The sequence below is a fragment of the Bombyx mandarina genome, chromosome 11 (genome assembly GCF_030267445.1).
Source record: "Bombyx mandarina strain Sakado chromosome 11, ASM3026744v2".
NCBI lineage: Eukaryota > Metazoa > Arthropoda > Insecta > Lepidoptera > Bombycidae > Bombyx > Bombyx mandarina.
The window spans coordinates 4099358-4115782 of record NC_143218.1 but is presented as its reverse complement, the minus strand read 5'-3'; the positions used below and the strand labels follow the sequence as shown (position 1 = coordinate 4115782).

The window sequence follows — 16425 nt, the reverse complement described above, 5'->3', positions numbered from 1 at the left end:
GACTTTGTTTTAATAATTAAAAGATTACACGATCCATGTGAGTCCGCACGGGTAGGTACCACCACCCTACCTGTTTCTACCGTGAAGCAATAATGTGTTTCGGTTTGAAGGGCAGCCGTTGTACTGTAAAATCTGAGACTTCGAACTCATGTCTCGAGGTGGGTGGCGGCATTTACGTTGTAGATGTCTGCGGGCCCCGGTAACCACTTCACAACAGGTAGGTTATGAGTTCGCCACCCATCTAAGCAATAAAAAAGATGTGTGGCGTCGTGGGACACCGGATAGGAACGAAGTTCCATATTATAAAAATATTAATTTTAAGTTCTATTCGAGGTGTAAAGAAAATACAACTAGTTGCAGTTGCTGAAGTTTCGCAGCAACCCACGGTCATTTGGTAACGTGCGAACTTATTGTGGTACACTTCATTCACGGTTGTTTGCATAAGAGTTAGTGTATTGCGCAAACGAACGCTCTGAGATCGTGGTCAATGAATGATAAAAATATATGATATTTTTGGTAGGTTTTTACAAAGTTAAGTCGTACACTGTGTGCATTACAGTACGTAAGTAGTAATCTAATAAAAATCTTACGTTACGGACGTTTTTTCCCGGTTAGGGTACCCTCCGCATCGTCCCATAAGGAACTTCGTTCCAATAAAAAATATGACATAATTTTTCTATGTGACTTCGATCTATGACAGCAAAGATATATTGCCGTAAATGTCTTGAGCGACTAACTCTGGGTAATATTAGAGTATTCTGTTTGCCTATCAGCGTTTGTTGGCGTGGTGGAGTGAAGTTGGGCATATTATGATCGAATGGTACCAGGGGCCTGCCTATTTCCGCGGCGAAGTAAGCAACCGTCTGGAATCTCTGGGCTTACAAGACTTCGGTTCTCTCTGTATTTAGTACCGTACGCTCCACGGGGACTGCTCTGAAGACTTCGCATACTCATCTGCTTTTTTTTATTTTTATAACTTAGATGGGTGAACGAGCTCACAGCCCACCTGGTGTCAAGTGGTTACTGGAGCCCATAGACATCCACAACGTAAATGCGCCACCCACCTTGAGATATAAGTTCTAAGGTCTCAAGTATAGTTACAACGGCTGCCCCATCCTTCAAACCGAAACGCATTACTGCTTCACGGTAGAAATAGGCAGGGTGGTGGTACCTACCCGCGCTGACTCACAAGAGGTCCTACCACCAGTAATTACGCAAATAATAATTTTGCGGGACTTCGGTTCTCTCTGTATTTAGCACTGTACGCTCCACGAGGACTGCTCTGAAGACTCCGCGTGCTCATCTGCTTCTTCGACCGCGGGCGAAGATTTCCCTCTCCACAAAATTCCCAGGGCGCTATGACATGTCCTTCCTCTAACGAAGTTCTAGCAGATTGACCGAGACTCTTGGTTTGCTGATGTCCACGCGCGACGGTCACATGTGACGCCAATTGCGGCCCAAGTCAGCGAACCAATCATAGAATATACAATAAAACTCTACAACCCCACATATGACGTCATAAGCTCTGATCAACATATCTAATCTATCTAATCGGTTCATATTTATTCAATGTCGTAACATATTAAAATCACCAATGTTTATTTTGTAAATTACAATTATCATTCAAACTTCTTTAATTATGTCATCGTTTGCCAGTATACCAGCTCACTCTTTTGGAGGCTATGACTGAACAAATTATCTTAATCTTATCACGTACGAAAACAATTTATTGGGTGGTCATTGAATGTCATTTTACAAAATCATGTATTCAATACATCAATAAATTATTTATATAATATCATTATTCTGTATGTGACTGAACTCCTAATTGGTTGGATCGATTTTAATTAGAAAAAAAAACAAATTGAGTATGTTAAAGTGGATCCGTGAATGGTTGGATTCACAATTCGGTTTGTAAAAACTTTTTTTTTTTTTATCAATACAGTTCAGAGTGTGCGGGCCAACCTTCTATCTGGTCTGCTTCCATATATAATTTATAAATAATTAACACAATCATAAACAGTAAAAATAGTTTTAATTAATTCATTATGTTATCAAATTTAACCGCCATGCAACGTCGATATGAACATGATTTTATCATTTTCTTTGAGTTCATAATTTAACTGTCCGTGGAGCTCCCAGTCTTCTTCATTAATCAACACCAGTATACCGGGTCGGACAGAATCATCCTGTAACGAGTGACAGAAAACTATGAGCTAATAATAAATAGAATGGTCCAGGTAGCAAAGCATATGCGAGCTCGCACAACTTTTTTTTTTATTCCTTTGATGGATGGACGAGCTCACAGCCTACCTGTTGTTAAGTGGTTACTGGAGCCCACAGACATCTACAACGTAAATGCACCACTCACCTTGAGATATAAGTCCTAAGGTCTCAGTACAGTTACATTACCTGCATCTTGTCTATTTCTGCTAAATAGCGTGAGTCATCGGTTATAAATTTACAGCAGAGATTTCAACCTAATCTCTGCGGTCAGTTAAACAATTCACACTGTGGTGCCTATGGGCTGCTGTAACCACCTGAGATTGGCCATATGGTTAGTGACCTATAAAAATAATTTATCACCTAAATTAGGTAAATAAAATAACTGCATGAAGGTAGTATAAACTCTCACTAATATTCAACAAAGTCACAAGTTGAGGCCTGGAGGTCTGCTTGTGGAACTCCTCTTAACAAAATAGACAAAATTTGCTAACTACAAGATGTCTGCTGTGTTTTAATACTAAGTTTTGAAGCACCCTTGGCTGTTGACACTAATGTTAAATAAGAGCAAACCTTCAAGAACAACTCTTCTCTTTCCACCAGCAGGTTGTCCTTTAACCAAATCAACAGCTCTTTTAACGTCCAATTCTGATTTTGAGAATCCGGTAAAAATTTCTTCAACGGCGGCAGTGTAATTTCTTTCCTCTTTACTTTATTGAAAAGCAATTCCGCTCCGCCCCCAAACATCACTTCTACAGTTAGAGTCTCTGCCATTTCTATCTGAAATCATAGTCCGAAGTGGATTTTGATTTTTTAAATGGTTTTGTTCCCTACTCACAAAGTGCAGTCAAGTTTTGCTATGTCAAACACATTATGAAATTTGCTGGCAATTGTTACCTTCAAATATGAGGTATCTAAGTTTAAATATTATGCAAAGGCTATCCCATACTATCATATAGGGACAAAAGAGTCAATTGTGAAACAATATTTAACGTCAGTAGTTTGTTGAACATAGACATGTTAAATTAATATTAAATTGTAACAGTAGTTTTAATTATGTGTAATTATTTTCAGATATTTTTCTGATAACTTGGACAGATATATGGTCTTATCGCTGGATACGAATATGCAAAGCGTTTTTTTCTTGGTGTTCTGTGTAATATTGAATGTACGTTTTCATTGTTAAGTCTTATGAGTAGAGCAAAGCTTGTCTTCCGGCAAAACGTTATTCGCAAAAGCGAATTCAAAATCACAGCCATTCACAGCTTTCTGCCAATTCTACATTTTTTCCACTTGTCTCCAATACGTCTATTGCATTATAATTTTTTTAACTATCATTCAATTGGTACCTTAAATTCAATTGACGAATAGGTCATGTGTAATTCATTAATATAAACAAAATTCTGTACGAACCTTATAATACTACCAAATATAAAAATAAACAAATAGGTATAGGCAGTTTACAAATAATAATAATAGAAAATTTGAGTCTATTTGAGTGATTTGTTTGATTTTATAACAATCGATCAAGAAAATAATTTAATTGCATTTAAGAGAATTAGTTCTCCGGTTCTCATTATTTTAAGAAACTGCTCAGAATTATTAATTAAATTGGAAAATATTTTTAATTCATCATTCAAAATTTTCTGGCCATGTGAAATTTGATAGTAATTTTAGGTTTTTTTTTTAAATTATGGCCTGGAAACGAGACCTTTAAGCCAAGTCTTATATTTTCTTCTACTATCCTATCCTGTTATCCTATAAAACAAATTGAAGCGCATTGCGATAAAATTGATTAATTTGAGATTTTTATCAATCGGGGTGAAATTAAAAGAAATGAGATGCGAAGGGGTGAAATAAAATGTTGGTAAAATGGTGATTATGTACGAAGACTACAAGTGAACTTTTTGGAAAAACCGGAGATGCTACTTTCAAGGGTCTTTTTTATTTTCCTATATACGGACACTTTCACAGATATCAAACTGTTAGCAACTACCACCATATTAAGCCTGAACAAACTAAATTATTAAAACAAAACGATTCACTCGCGTTTGCGCCAAAAAATCACTTTGATATGGTTTGGATTCGTTGCTTTTGGTATTATCTATGGTACTAGTGTAGATCGATCGTTATCATTAAGAAAAACATTTGAATAGAGATAAAACAAAAAAATCGACTAAAATTTGTTTAAGAAGCTTTGAAATTGTATAATAATATATTTATTTTAGGTAGTGTTTTTGGCGGGAACACGTGGAATGTGGTTGTGTCAATTATTTTCATTTTGCTAAATGTAGTGCTCCTCCAGATCTGTACGTGCTATAATGGTAGCTTGTTAACCGTTTAGCGTCTATGAAAGTGCATTTTGCGTTGCAAACGAAGCAGCCTTACGTGACTTCTCGAGTTCTTCCAACAACTCCACTGAACTCTCAGCAAATAACTAAAATTTTACTGAGCTTCTATTTCGTGTAATCTTACATCTGTTCATAAAATATTTATAACTACTTTGCACCCCACGCTTTTTTACAATAAAATAACTTTTTCTTACACTATTTTTAATTCAAATCTATTAAAATTTATTTTCTATTTTTAGTTGGATTTTCTTTAAAAGGGTATTTTGTTAGTTTTTTAAACCATTATTTATTTTTCATTTTTTAGTTGAATTTCAATTAGTTCAATATTTTTTTAAATATTGAATTGTCATCGGTGCTTATTAAGTATACCAAATATCGAGTTAATTCGACGTTTTGAAGGTCAAAATAATGTTCAAAGATTCCGTTACAAACATACATACGTCTAAAGCTAATAAGAGCGTATTAAAAAAGGAGTAGGCAATGAACTTACGAAAATTTGTATCAACACTGCTGTCACTGTTTTCCAAGGAAATAATAACACATGCAAAATAAAACTTATTTATTTGTATACAAAGTCGGATGTTTTTTTATAGCCAATTCTATTTCTGTGGGCAGAGTGGGTAGCTTACTGGTGATGAAAAATCTGCAAAAAAAACAAACCAAACCAAATTTATGTCACATTACATTTTCAATTTTAATAGTCCGTTCCAATTCAGGTCTAGTATGGTTTATATTACAATTGAGATTTAGATCAAACATCCAAGTAGCAGGCAATTTATCATCAGGCGAACTCTTCTCACAATACCTATGTCGTCATAAGCTTAATCATCTTTCATTGTATTAGTGACCTAAAGGATAAGAAGCCCGGTGCATTCGTATCGAGCGACAGGCATCAAATAGGCAATGACTTTTTGAAGTGAAACTTCTTTAGGCGCGCTGAGAGTAAAATTTAACTAGCGGCAGATTCGTTACGGCTAGAGAGAAAAGATACAATTTAGAACAAGCGAGAGTGAGAGAATAGACAGAGCGTCTCGCGAACCACTCGACCGCGGAGAGAGGACAATGAGAGCTAGTTCGTCTCTCTCTTATGTACATTGTTTTCGGGTTTCGGCCACTAGATGGCTCGTTATTAATTTCTCGTTGTTCCTGTAGATGGCCGTACTTGCAGTACGTACAGCACCTGGCTATTACTGCCGCAAATGCGTATCGTCCGATGATCCAAACGACGAACACTTAGATCTCAATGTCTCAATGCAGTCATATTCACTACAGCAGCATAGAGTAGTGGTTTGGTACCTCAATGTGTCTCTGAGCCCGGCGGGGAAGTAGGCCTCGTCCAGAACGTTGGCCAGGATGCTGTAGCAGCCGGGCAGGTCCCACCGTATCTTATAGTCCTTGTTCTCCCACTGCCAATGAAGGTATATACATTTTGTTATTATGTAGTGCGGTGTTTCCCAACGTAGGGCCCACGTCCCACAAGGGGGCAATGTAGAAATACAGCGTTGTTCTACATTGCCAGATGACTTGTCAGATGCAGTGTTTTATGCAAATACAATGTTGTTGCAATGGTAATTACTGGTGGTAGGACCTCTTGTTAGTCCGCAAGGGTAGGTACCACCACCCCGCCTATTTCTGCCGTGAAGCAGTAATGCGTTTCGGTTCGAAGGGTGGGGTAGCCGTTGTAACTATACTGAGACCTAAGAACTTATATCTCAAGGTGGGTGGCGCATTTACGTTTTTTTTATTTTATTGCCTGGATGTTGTAGATGTCTATGGGCTCCAGTAACCACTTAACACCAGGTGGGCTGTGAGCTCGTCTACACATCTAAGCAATAAAAAAATAAAAATTGAAATTAGAAATCATTTAAGACAGTGTTTCCCAACGCGGGTCCCACGCCCCACAATTAATTAAGGGAGGCAATTGCACTAAATTAATAAACAAAATCTGTATTAAAATTATTTTGAATTTGAATTTAAGTTTTTTAATTATATGTTTTGAAATATTCCTCTTACTGTGTTCTGATAACAATTCCATAATGATTTCTTCCTAAAACCTATTATTTATGTTCCTAAAGTGAACAAATCAATTTTTTTATGTTAAAAATTATGTATGGAGGGCATAAAACTTTTTTTTAAATGTTACAGCGGGGTAAGGCACAAAAAAGGTTGGGAAACACTGATTTTGAGGGTCGTACTATATGTAAGAGGAAGTCAGAAAGTGACACCTGTAAGTTGACAAATTGACAAGTACGCGTTTCGGATGGTATGGGACATGCGTTTCGGTTTGATGAGTGGGACAGCCGCTGTAGCTATACTGAGATCTTAGGACTTCTATCTCAAGGTGGGTGGCGGCATTTACGTTTTAGATGTCTACGGGCTCCGGTAACCTCTTAACACCAGCTGGGCTGTGAGCTTATAGAAACATCTAAGCAATAAATAAAAAAGCGTACCTTGATAAGTCCTAATCCCGGTAAGAGCGAGTTAGCCAGAGCCATTTGCCGCTTAGCCCTGGCTATGAACAGCGGGTAGAGTTGCTTGGCGAGGGCGGTGGCCGCCGCGCTCCGGGACGACAGCCCGCTGGCGCACAGGACCGCTTGAGCGTAAGCCTCGGTCATAGCATCCGGATCTCGGATCATCTGAAACAATATATCGACAATTTTGTCTCTGGTTGACTAATGATCTCGCGGAGTCCGCGGACATCACCACTAATTGGAGCAGGTGATTGCTTCACACCAGAAACTTGCAGGTTGGTATATAGATATCGAACATTGTTAGTTAACTATCAGAAACTATCATCAGTTGTTGATTGAGTTTCCAAATGTAACCATCAGCATAGGGGTTTCTCAAAGAGGCTACGAGGTAATCTTAGCAGCGTTCCTGAGCTGGTGGATATCCGCCTCCTGTCCGGAGCGCTACAGACCTGCAGATGAGCGTCGATGAGCTCGGCTGCCCTGTCGCCCAGTGAGTTCAGGTGCTTGACGGAAGGATCCTTGAGGAAGCGCTCCACGTCGGACTGTATGTCTTCTCTTCCTGGAACACATATGCAATCACATTAGAAGCATAAGGTCGTATTGTAGTTTTATTATTTGTTTTCTCGACGCGTGACATCCTAATGGCGTGAGTGTCCCCTGACCCCCAACCCCCCGCCCCCCGCTCGCAAGCACCTTGCACATTCTCTAACCTGTCTCACTTCACGCTACTTTCCAAATTTTAAGCAGAGTATCTCAATATATTTAGGACCAGACTTCTTAATTAAAATGAGCTAATATCTCCAGTATAGATAGGTACAGCCCAATTTAAAGTAATTAAAGTAATAAAGTACCCTTTACTTTTATTTCGTATTGATAAAATATAGTTAACAAATTAGAAACTTTGCAATCGATTAAGTGATTAAGCTTGACATAATTTTCTTTTTCACTAAATAAACAGACGGTCCGATTGTTATTGTAACTATACCGAACCTTAGAACTTATATCTAGAGGTGGGTGGCGCATTAAACGTTGTAGATGTCTATGGGCTCCAGTGACCACTTAACACCGGGTAGGCTAAGAGCTCGTCCAGCAATCTATGCAATAAAAAAACGACATACCAGAATCATCTAAACTAATTTCTTTAACGTCTATAACGGTGTCTATATCTCGGATATCTTCGGGGGAGCTGTCTCCTGACGCGGCCTCCTCGGAGTCCTCGTCCTCGTCCTCACTCTCGTCCGTGTCGTCTTCCCCCTCTGGTTCGGTCACGTCTGCGGTACAAACACACCCAATGTGGAACTACAGCATTGTTCTACACCAGTGATGGGCACAGTACGGCCCGCGGAAGTATTTAATCCGACCCGCCGAGTCCATCCATCCTAATAATCTAGTCAGCATTTTGGCGCCTAAAATAAAATCTGACGTTTATAATAATTGAAAATCTTCGAATTTTTAATGAAAGCTCCATTCGTCAGGGGTGTTTTGAGCTTTCATTATCTCATAATTAACTTGCCATCATTATAATTATCTCGGCAGTCACATAGTTTATATATTGAAAAAAAAAAACATTCTTTTCACGTATCTATCACACGCCTTACGTCTCACACGCCTAACAAGACGTAATAGTAAAAAGTATTCTGTTTACTGTACGATTTTTTTCTATAATTCTGGGCCTTCTCTAGAATTTCTTAAACTTTGTCGCCCGGCCATTAAAAATGTTTGCCCACCACTGTTCTATACGACTTATCAGATGTAGTGTTTTGAACAAATACAATGTTATTGGAACGGTACCATTGAAATTAGTATAAATTTAAGACAGTGTTTCCCAATGCGGGTCCCACGTCCCATAAGGAGGCAATTTGATAAATAAGGGGGGCAAGCGCACTAAATGAATATAGAAAATTTATATTAAAATTATTTTGACTATGAATTTCAGTTTTTTATTATATGTTTTGAAATACTACTTACAGTGTATTGATAACAATTTCATAGTGATTTTTTCTTAAAACCTATCATTTATGTTCCTAAATTGAACAAATAATTTTTTTATTGTTAAATATGATGTATGGGGGGCAGTAGAATAGTTTGTTCATTCTCAGGCATGCATACTATTTATTGTCAAACTTTTGTTCTTGACGTGTGTTGTCAAATTGAGAATAAATTAAATATTGTGTGTCTTTGTTAATATTTTTTATAGTGTAGTTTTGACGAAATTTGTGATTATAGAAATATAAAATACGATCATAATAGTGTACAAACTTACAATTCCAATTAATTATAGTCGAATTTCGACTACTGCGGGACCTCTAGTACTAAGTAATTACACTTGGGAACAAATTTTGTTTCGTCGAAGCGACTTTTCTGACAGAGTCCCTATAGATGCAGTTTGTGGGACGACCTGTATATTATTATGTAAAGTGAACTTGGAAATGTCGTTGGCGCGATTCAGATTACTCCGGTTTCGGTCCACATCTGTCATCACAGTTTGTTATGAAGCAAACTATCCAAATGTAGCCACGACCTCATTGTATTTGAAGGCTACATTCACACCGAAATGTCGAGGTGGGTAATGACAGTTACTTTAGTGATGTCAATAGGCTCCGGTGATAGATGAGCCATGACCTCTGCTTCTTCCTAGTCGTACACTCTTGATAGAGTGGTCGTGGTCATGCATCAGTCGGATCCTGCGGTACCGATGATTTCGCGATGCGACGCCATGTGGCACGATGTTTCGCAGAGTGAGAACAATCATTTATGTTGCTGTGAGTCACAAATTTTATGAGGTCTGAGAGTCTGAGGTATGAGTCATGACCTGGTCCACCCAAACAAAAACAACTTACATTCATCATCGCTGCCCTCCCCATCGCTGAGCTCTGCTGAAGCACCGAGCTTATCTTTGAGGCTCTTCTTGTTGGCCGCATTGCCCAAGCTGTTCCCTGTAAAATTAAAAATGTTCTAAACAGATCGTACTTTCATGAAGTAGTATGTTAAAGAAGTCAGGACTCTTTCGTTATGGTAGTAGATGGTGGACAAATTTACAGTTGTGAATGCTATAGATATCTGTTGTATTACTTTTATTGCTTCGATGAAACTGAGATGATAAAATAAAAATTGAGCACTGACCAGCCACCATGCACGAAGCATCAAGTTTTTTATTTTTATTGCTTATATGGATGGACGAGCTCACAGCCCACCTGGTGTTAAGTGGTTACTGGAGCCCACAGACATCTACAACGTAAATGCGCCACCCACCTTGAGATATGAGTTCTAAGGTCTCAGTATAGTTACAACGGTTGCCCCACCCTTCAAACCGAAACGCATTACTGCTTTACGGCAGAAATAGGCAGGTTGGTGAAACCATCCAGTATGGACAGTACGGACCAGTAACAGTAATTGAGAAATGACCAGCCAGATCGTATACCAATCATCCAGATGGGTTAGTATGGAGGTGAAAATAATACTGACCTGCCAAAACTATCCGGCTGAGTCTTTCCTGACTGTCGGGCAGCTCAGTGATGGCATCCACCAGCTCCATGCACGCCTCTCGTCCGATCTCGTTGTGGCTGAGGTCCAGAGACTACAATAAAGGCAGAGAAATTTTTATCTGCTAATAATATTTATCTCTAAAGTAGTTAGTTTAACATATATTTGTTTGTGTTGTTCTTAAAACCACAGATTTGCGTATGGAAAGACCGACCAAATTTATTTGTATTTAGATTTAGTAATTTTTTCCCTCTCTAAGCACCTGTCATTTTTGTAAATACTTTGACATTGGCAAAATCAATGCCAAAGGCGTTGAAGCCAAATTATTTATAAAAAAAGGCAAAGAACAGTTGTAGTCGTCGTGGCTTACAGGATAAGAGAAGGCGGGTGCACTCATATTGAACCAGGGTTCGAATCCCGCAGGCGGGTACCAATTTTTTTCGCTCGATACGAATGCACCGGACGTGTTATCATTTAGGCCACGACAACTTATGTCAACAGTGTTTCCAGGGATGTTATCTACCATGCACTATCTGAATTTGGAATGAAGTCCCCTCCACTGTTTCCCAAAACATTCTGTCATGTCCTTCTTCAAAGGAGGTTTGTAGAGGGTCCTAAACGATAGGCAGCGGCTTGGCTCTGCCCCTGGCATTGCTGAAGTCCATGGGCGACGGTAACCAGTCACCATCAGTTGGGCTGTATACTCGTCTGCTTACAAAAGCAATAAGATAAATACAGTGATAGCAGAGCTGGTACGTGTGAGAAATACAAATGATTGTTATATAATTTAATATATATACATATGTACCTCTAATAGCAACGAGTTTCCCTTGAAAGCTTTAGCCAAAGCTCTCGCTCCTCTGCTCTTCAGGAGGCAATCACCAAAGTTAATACTTTTAAGATTCTTTAATCTGTAACAAACAACTTTTAATGCTGTAATGGAATAAGTAAATGGTCTGTAGCGGTGACTCTGGGTGCACAGAAAAGGCAATCTTACATATAAGTTTTAAATAACATTCAGACTGTCTATTTACAGAGCTTGATGATCTGAACTGGACCATTAATAAACATGACAATTCCAAACCTAAATTCAACTCAACAGTTTGTAGAAAATTGCATTTTTATAGTATTGGAACGTCAATGGTTAGACAGACTTATTGTGTAATTGACATGTTACCGAACACGTGGGGCTTAAGTTTATAATTCCCTTAATTAAATAATAACATAATAATTACATAGAAGTTGATAGTTCACTCAGTGTTTACTTTACCTTGGTAGGGCACTGGCAATGGCTTCAGCACCTTTTGCTCCAATAGTATTGTCGTTCAAATTTAGATGGTTCAGTGCCGGGTTGTGTTTGAATGCTTCCGATAGAGCCGTTATACCAACATGGTATATGCCGTTCTGTGGCATAGCTACCTCTTCTAAGGAGCCCATTTCCTGTGAGCAAGTGTACAATATTTTATTTATATTGCATAAACAAATGAATGCCTATGGAGATCTGATGAGGTATATTTTTATCACCTTTGTAAGGAAATGATCAAACAACCTAACTGATATTAAGAAATCACAATCACTTTAGGAAATCAGTTGCTTTTTGTTATGTATGAATACTGCTATATGGGTATCATAGGAACACACAAATTCCTGATGAAAGATTGGTGGTACTGACCCATTGAAAAGAAAACTAATAGGTTACAATTTTTTTCAAATCAACGTTCTATAGCCGACTTACTTTTCTGAGATTCATATTCTTTATTCAGTAAAGGAAATTCTTTAGACTTGGAGCCTGGGGTCGAGATAGCTTGATAGAAATGAACATACCTTAAAAACTTTGGCCAGCGCGGTGGCACCGTCGTTTTCCAACCGATTCCTCCCGGCTATGAAGACCCGTAGTCTCCGCTTCCTACTGGAGAGTGCGCGTGCCAACAACTTACCACCGGTTATGCCAAGGCCGTTGTTGTTCAGACGAAGCTCCTGTAAACATATTTTGTAAGCTTTATAAAGTGATTTTAATAAATACATCCGATCAGTGCTACAAATTATGGCAGTGGGAACGAAACAAGAAGAGAATTTTATTATAAAGATTTTTGACAACAAATTGATTTACGTAGATAAAGACATGCACTTTTCTTATCATATTAGATAGATATACATATATTGAGTACGGCAGCAGTCAGTCTACACAACCAATAACCACTTAATGCCAGGCAAGCCGAATGTGTACATCCACCTAGTCCAATGATAAAGATTTGATTTTTTTGTGTCCCTACATAATCACCAGAAGCCTTAAATGCGTATTAAAGTTTCACTGTGATCGGGCAAGCTAATGGAGCTCAGCATGAGAGACTTTGCTAACATTTGCTCTAACAAGAGCATTGCTTTGTTGACTCTATCAGCAGCTCAGGATTTTAATCCACTAAGATCCGGCAAGAAACTCAATGGGTTATATGTCTGGCATTAATTGTAGATTCATTCTTCTTCTTCCCAATGTAGTTTTAATTTGGTCGGCCCCCGGCATTGGTGACCTCCCACACGGTCCTGTACCATATGATTGTAGATTCATTATCAAGAGCTATTAAACAAATTACCTCTAGGTCAGAGCAGACATCACTTTGCAGCAGCTTAGCAAGACCTTCAACTCCTATTGGGCCGAATGCATTATCGCTCAGGTCCAGCACAGCTAAACGAGCTCCAGCTGCTATCATGCCATCACCTAAAGCACTCTGTAAATGAAATAGTCCTAATAATAAGTGATACCCCCTAGATACTGTCACCAGCCTAAATGTGGTAAATGAATACCTATCTTCAGGATTCACTCTATACAAATGTTCTTTAGACTACAAAAACTTTAATTTGAAATTAAATTTCTTGACATTTAATAAAGTCAATTGTTTCTAGTCAGCTGCTCGGCTTGTGACATTACTCATATTCATTATCAAAGATAGCCCTTATCATTAGCTAAGCTGTATAAGCGTCTGGCTACAAAAACAATAAAAAGTCCTCTTCATTTTAGATTTTGGGAAAAAGCCTTACCAAAGCTGGCGGGATCTCAGTTTTCATTCTCCCAGTAAACATATCCGAGAATCTGGCTATCTTGAGTTCAGGGTGTGATTCTAAGGCCTTGGAGATCGCCTGGGCGGCCGTCACACCCAGTGTATTGCCGGTCAACGCAAGATATTGGAGGTTCGGGCATTTATTGATCGCGTCTACAATTAGTTGTGCTGAAACAATTTAAGCTTAATGTAAGTAACACATTCATTCATTCAGTATCAAATTTGGTACTATGGCTATGATTTCAAGTCCAAATCTGATTAATATGGAAAATATACTTTATGTCCAAGCAAATTGAACAAACACGAGATCGCGTCAAAATTTGTTTTGTTTATTTTTATTTCACTTTTTTAGGTTATGTTGGAAACGATTTTTTTACACGCGCGTCTAGTGAATTTCAAATAAACAACTATAATTTTATATTAACTATTTGAGTAGCTATCCGTGTTATGAATAACACGGCCTTCGCTCTAATTAATAGACCTACCATCTTTCGCGGTATCCAATTTTAGAGATTTTCCAGAAAAATCGACACCGGTTTCCGGCTGTGCGGGCTCATCAAGCACTGTGTTTAATGAATTTAAATCGAAAGTGGCCATTTTACAGTTTATGTAATAAATATAATAAATAGAAAATAAATATAACGCAAAAACGCAATTATATACTCCAACGGATTTTTTTTCAATTATTTTGATATTGTCTGTGGTTTCCGAACATGTCAATTTCATTTGACAAAAGACATTGACATCATAGATTATACACTTAATATAATTGACATTTTAATGTAACAGTGATGAACTAACCATCACTTCGTTCATCGAACAATTCGACTTATTCGATTGATCGTTTGGTCGTTTGATTTGATCGAATGTTTAATGTAAATATAATTTTTATTATATGTAGGTATTTAAACTTTTGCAACTAAGTTGACAGGCCTAAACCTGTCAAATATGAAGGGAAATCAGACTGCTATGTACATTTTACAGAATTAATATCACTTAACTCATCTTGTCTGCAATTTTCACTATTCATTCCTTAAAATATACAGAGTTAAAGATTATAAGATCAAAAGATATATATCTCTCTTTTCTTCTTGGTGAATACATAATTTTGCTCATGACTATTGCAGATCATGGGTAGGGTAGAAACTACTAGGAACGACCGTGCCAGAACACAGCTGGGTCGCGCATTCCATGGGGACGGAACGTCATTCCTCTGTTGAGGGTCACCCCTTACGAGGGCGGCACTGAAAATTTCGGGAATTAACGAAGTGACACAACATTACTATTAAAAAATGTATTTATTGCTTTTCGAAGTATTCTCCGCGAAATTTGACACATTTTTCCATACGATGGAACCAATCATTGAAGCAACCATTCCATTCGGAAGTTGGGGTCTCCAAAATGGCCGTTTTGTAGGCGTCCACAGCTTCTTCAGGTGATGAAAATCTCTGTCCACGCAATTTATTCTTTATTTTAGGAAAAGTATAGAAATAATTAGGGCTTAGGTCGGGGCTGTACGGCGGATGGTCTAATAATTCTATGTTTTCTTGCTCTAAAAACTCTTTTGTTCTGTGCGCGGTGTGAGAACTCGCATTGTCGTGATGGAGGACGATGCGGCGGTTGCAGTTCTCTTTACGGAGTTCAGAAACGACCTGTGGCAAACAAATGCTAGCATACCATTCTGCATTAACCGTTCTTTGTCCCTAAAGAGGAATAGTCGTAACATGGCCGGTTTTGGAGACAAACGTGGCCACCATTTTTTTTGCAACACTCCGTGAACGAACAATTTTTGTTGGCTTTAACTAATTTTCGAACACCCAAACTCGTGACTGGTTTTTTGTTTCGGGTTCGTACGCGTATATCCAGGATTCGTCACCTGATACAATGTTGTATACAGCATTTGAGGATCCTGCGTGGAATCTTTCGAGAGTTCTGACGCACGAAGTAACGCGAGCCACTTTTTGCTCTTCACAGAGCGAATGCGGTATCCATCGGGAAAACAACTTTTTTACACCTAATTGTTCATGCAAGATTATTTGTATTTGACTCATGCCAATGTCTAAAGTTGCCTGAATTTCGCGGTATGTCACTTGTCGATCTTCCTCAATCAGCTTACGCACAGCATCAACGTTTTCTTGGGTGACTGCAGTTTTTGGACGACCTTGACGGGGATCATCACTGAGCTTGACACGTCCACGTTGAAACTCAGCAAACCAGCGATAAATTGTGGTTTTGGATGGGGCTTCATCACCAAATGCAGAAATCATCCGGTCAACGCACTGTTTTTGTGTTAAAACACTTCGAAAGTCATAATAAATCATCGCTCTTGAATTTTCTCGAGTCAATTCTATTTTCTCAACGACTAAGCAAGTTTGACAAAACCTCGTGACAAGACCGAGAATCTTTTTTTAAATAAATAAATGGTATTCGATTTTTAAAACTAAGGAGTTTTCAATTAAAAAGATTTTAATATGACAGGAACAGTGGAAATATTCCATTCCCGATACTTTTAGTGCAGCCTAGTATACTTATTATAATAGCCGACAAACTTCTTGAGCATTTGTTGACGTAGTGGGGGTAAGTTTGCGCATGGTACACTCACGTGCAAAAACATTATATACTCTGCGTCATAATGCAATTAAATTATTAAAATCAACATATGTATTTTTTTATATATTTATTAGAACATCAACAAAAAATGTAGGTTAATAATTGTAATAATTTAATCTTGGGGTAAAATAGATATTCCTCTAGAGCTGTTGCCAGGTCTTGGCTCAGTTGAAGCGAAGCTGGTATTTGTATTTTTTTTTTCGTTATCATAATCTTGACCATCATCATCAT

At 38.3% G+C, this 16425-nt stretch overlaps 2 protein-coding genes across 4 annotated transcripts; both read right to left on the bottom strand.

Annotated features, from left to right (window-relative positions):
- Positions 1 to 2016: 2016 nt before the first annotated feature.
- On the bottom strand, positions 2017 to 4337 carry Urm1 (Ubiquitin-related modifier 1). 2 transcript variants are annotated; one of them, XM_089731436.1, is made up of 3 exons: positions 3637 to 4337; positions 2797 to 3003; positions 2017 to 2189 (listed from the first exon to the last, which is right to left on the bottom strand). In XM_089731436.1, exons 2-3 carry the CDS (start codon positions 2995 to 2997, stop codon positions 2061 to 2063), a joined length of 330 nt encoding a protein of 109 aa, XP_089587562.1. In that variant the 5' UTR covers positions 2998 to 3003; positions 3637 to 4337; the 3' UTR covers positions 2017 to 2060. The 2 variants fall into 2 exon arrangements, with proteins under 2 accessions (XP_089587562.1, XP_089587563.1); XM_089731437.1 differs by having other exon boundaries at positions 2797 to 2999; positions 3637 to 4331.
- Positions 4338 to 5118: 781 nt separating this feature from the next.
- On the bottom strand, positions 5119 to 14326 carry LOC114244368 (uncharacterized). Of its 2 annotated transcripts, XM_089731435.1 has the most exons (13): positions 14070 to 14326; positions 13565 to 13752; positions 13120 to 13254; positions 12353 to 12505; positions 11799 to 11968; positions 11337 to 11439; positions 10511 to 10622; positions 9886 to 9981; positions 8164 to 8316; positions 7495 to 7604; positions 7025 to 7210; positions 5871 to 5980; positions 5119 to 5217 (listed from the first exon to the last, which is right to left on the bottom strand). In XM_089731435.1, exons 1-13 carry the CDS (start codon positions 14308 to 14310, stop codon positions 5130 to 5132), a joined length of 1845 nt encoding a protein of 614 aa, XP_089587561.1. In that variant the 5' UTR covers positions 14311 to 14326; the 3' UTR covers positions 5119 to 5129. The 2 variants fall into 2 exon arrangements, with proteins under 2 accessions (XP_089587561.1, XP_089587560.1); XM_089731434.1 differs by lacking the exon at positions 5119 to 5217 and having other exon boundaries at positions 5747 to 5980; positions 14070 to 14325.
- Positions 14327 to 16425: the final 2099 nt, after the last annotated feature.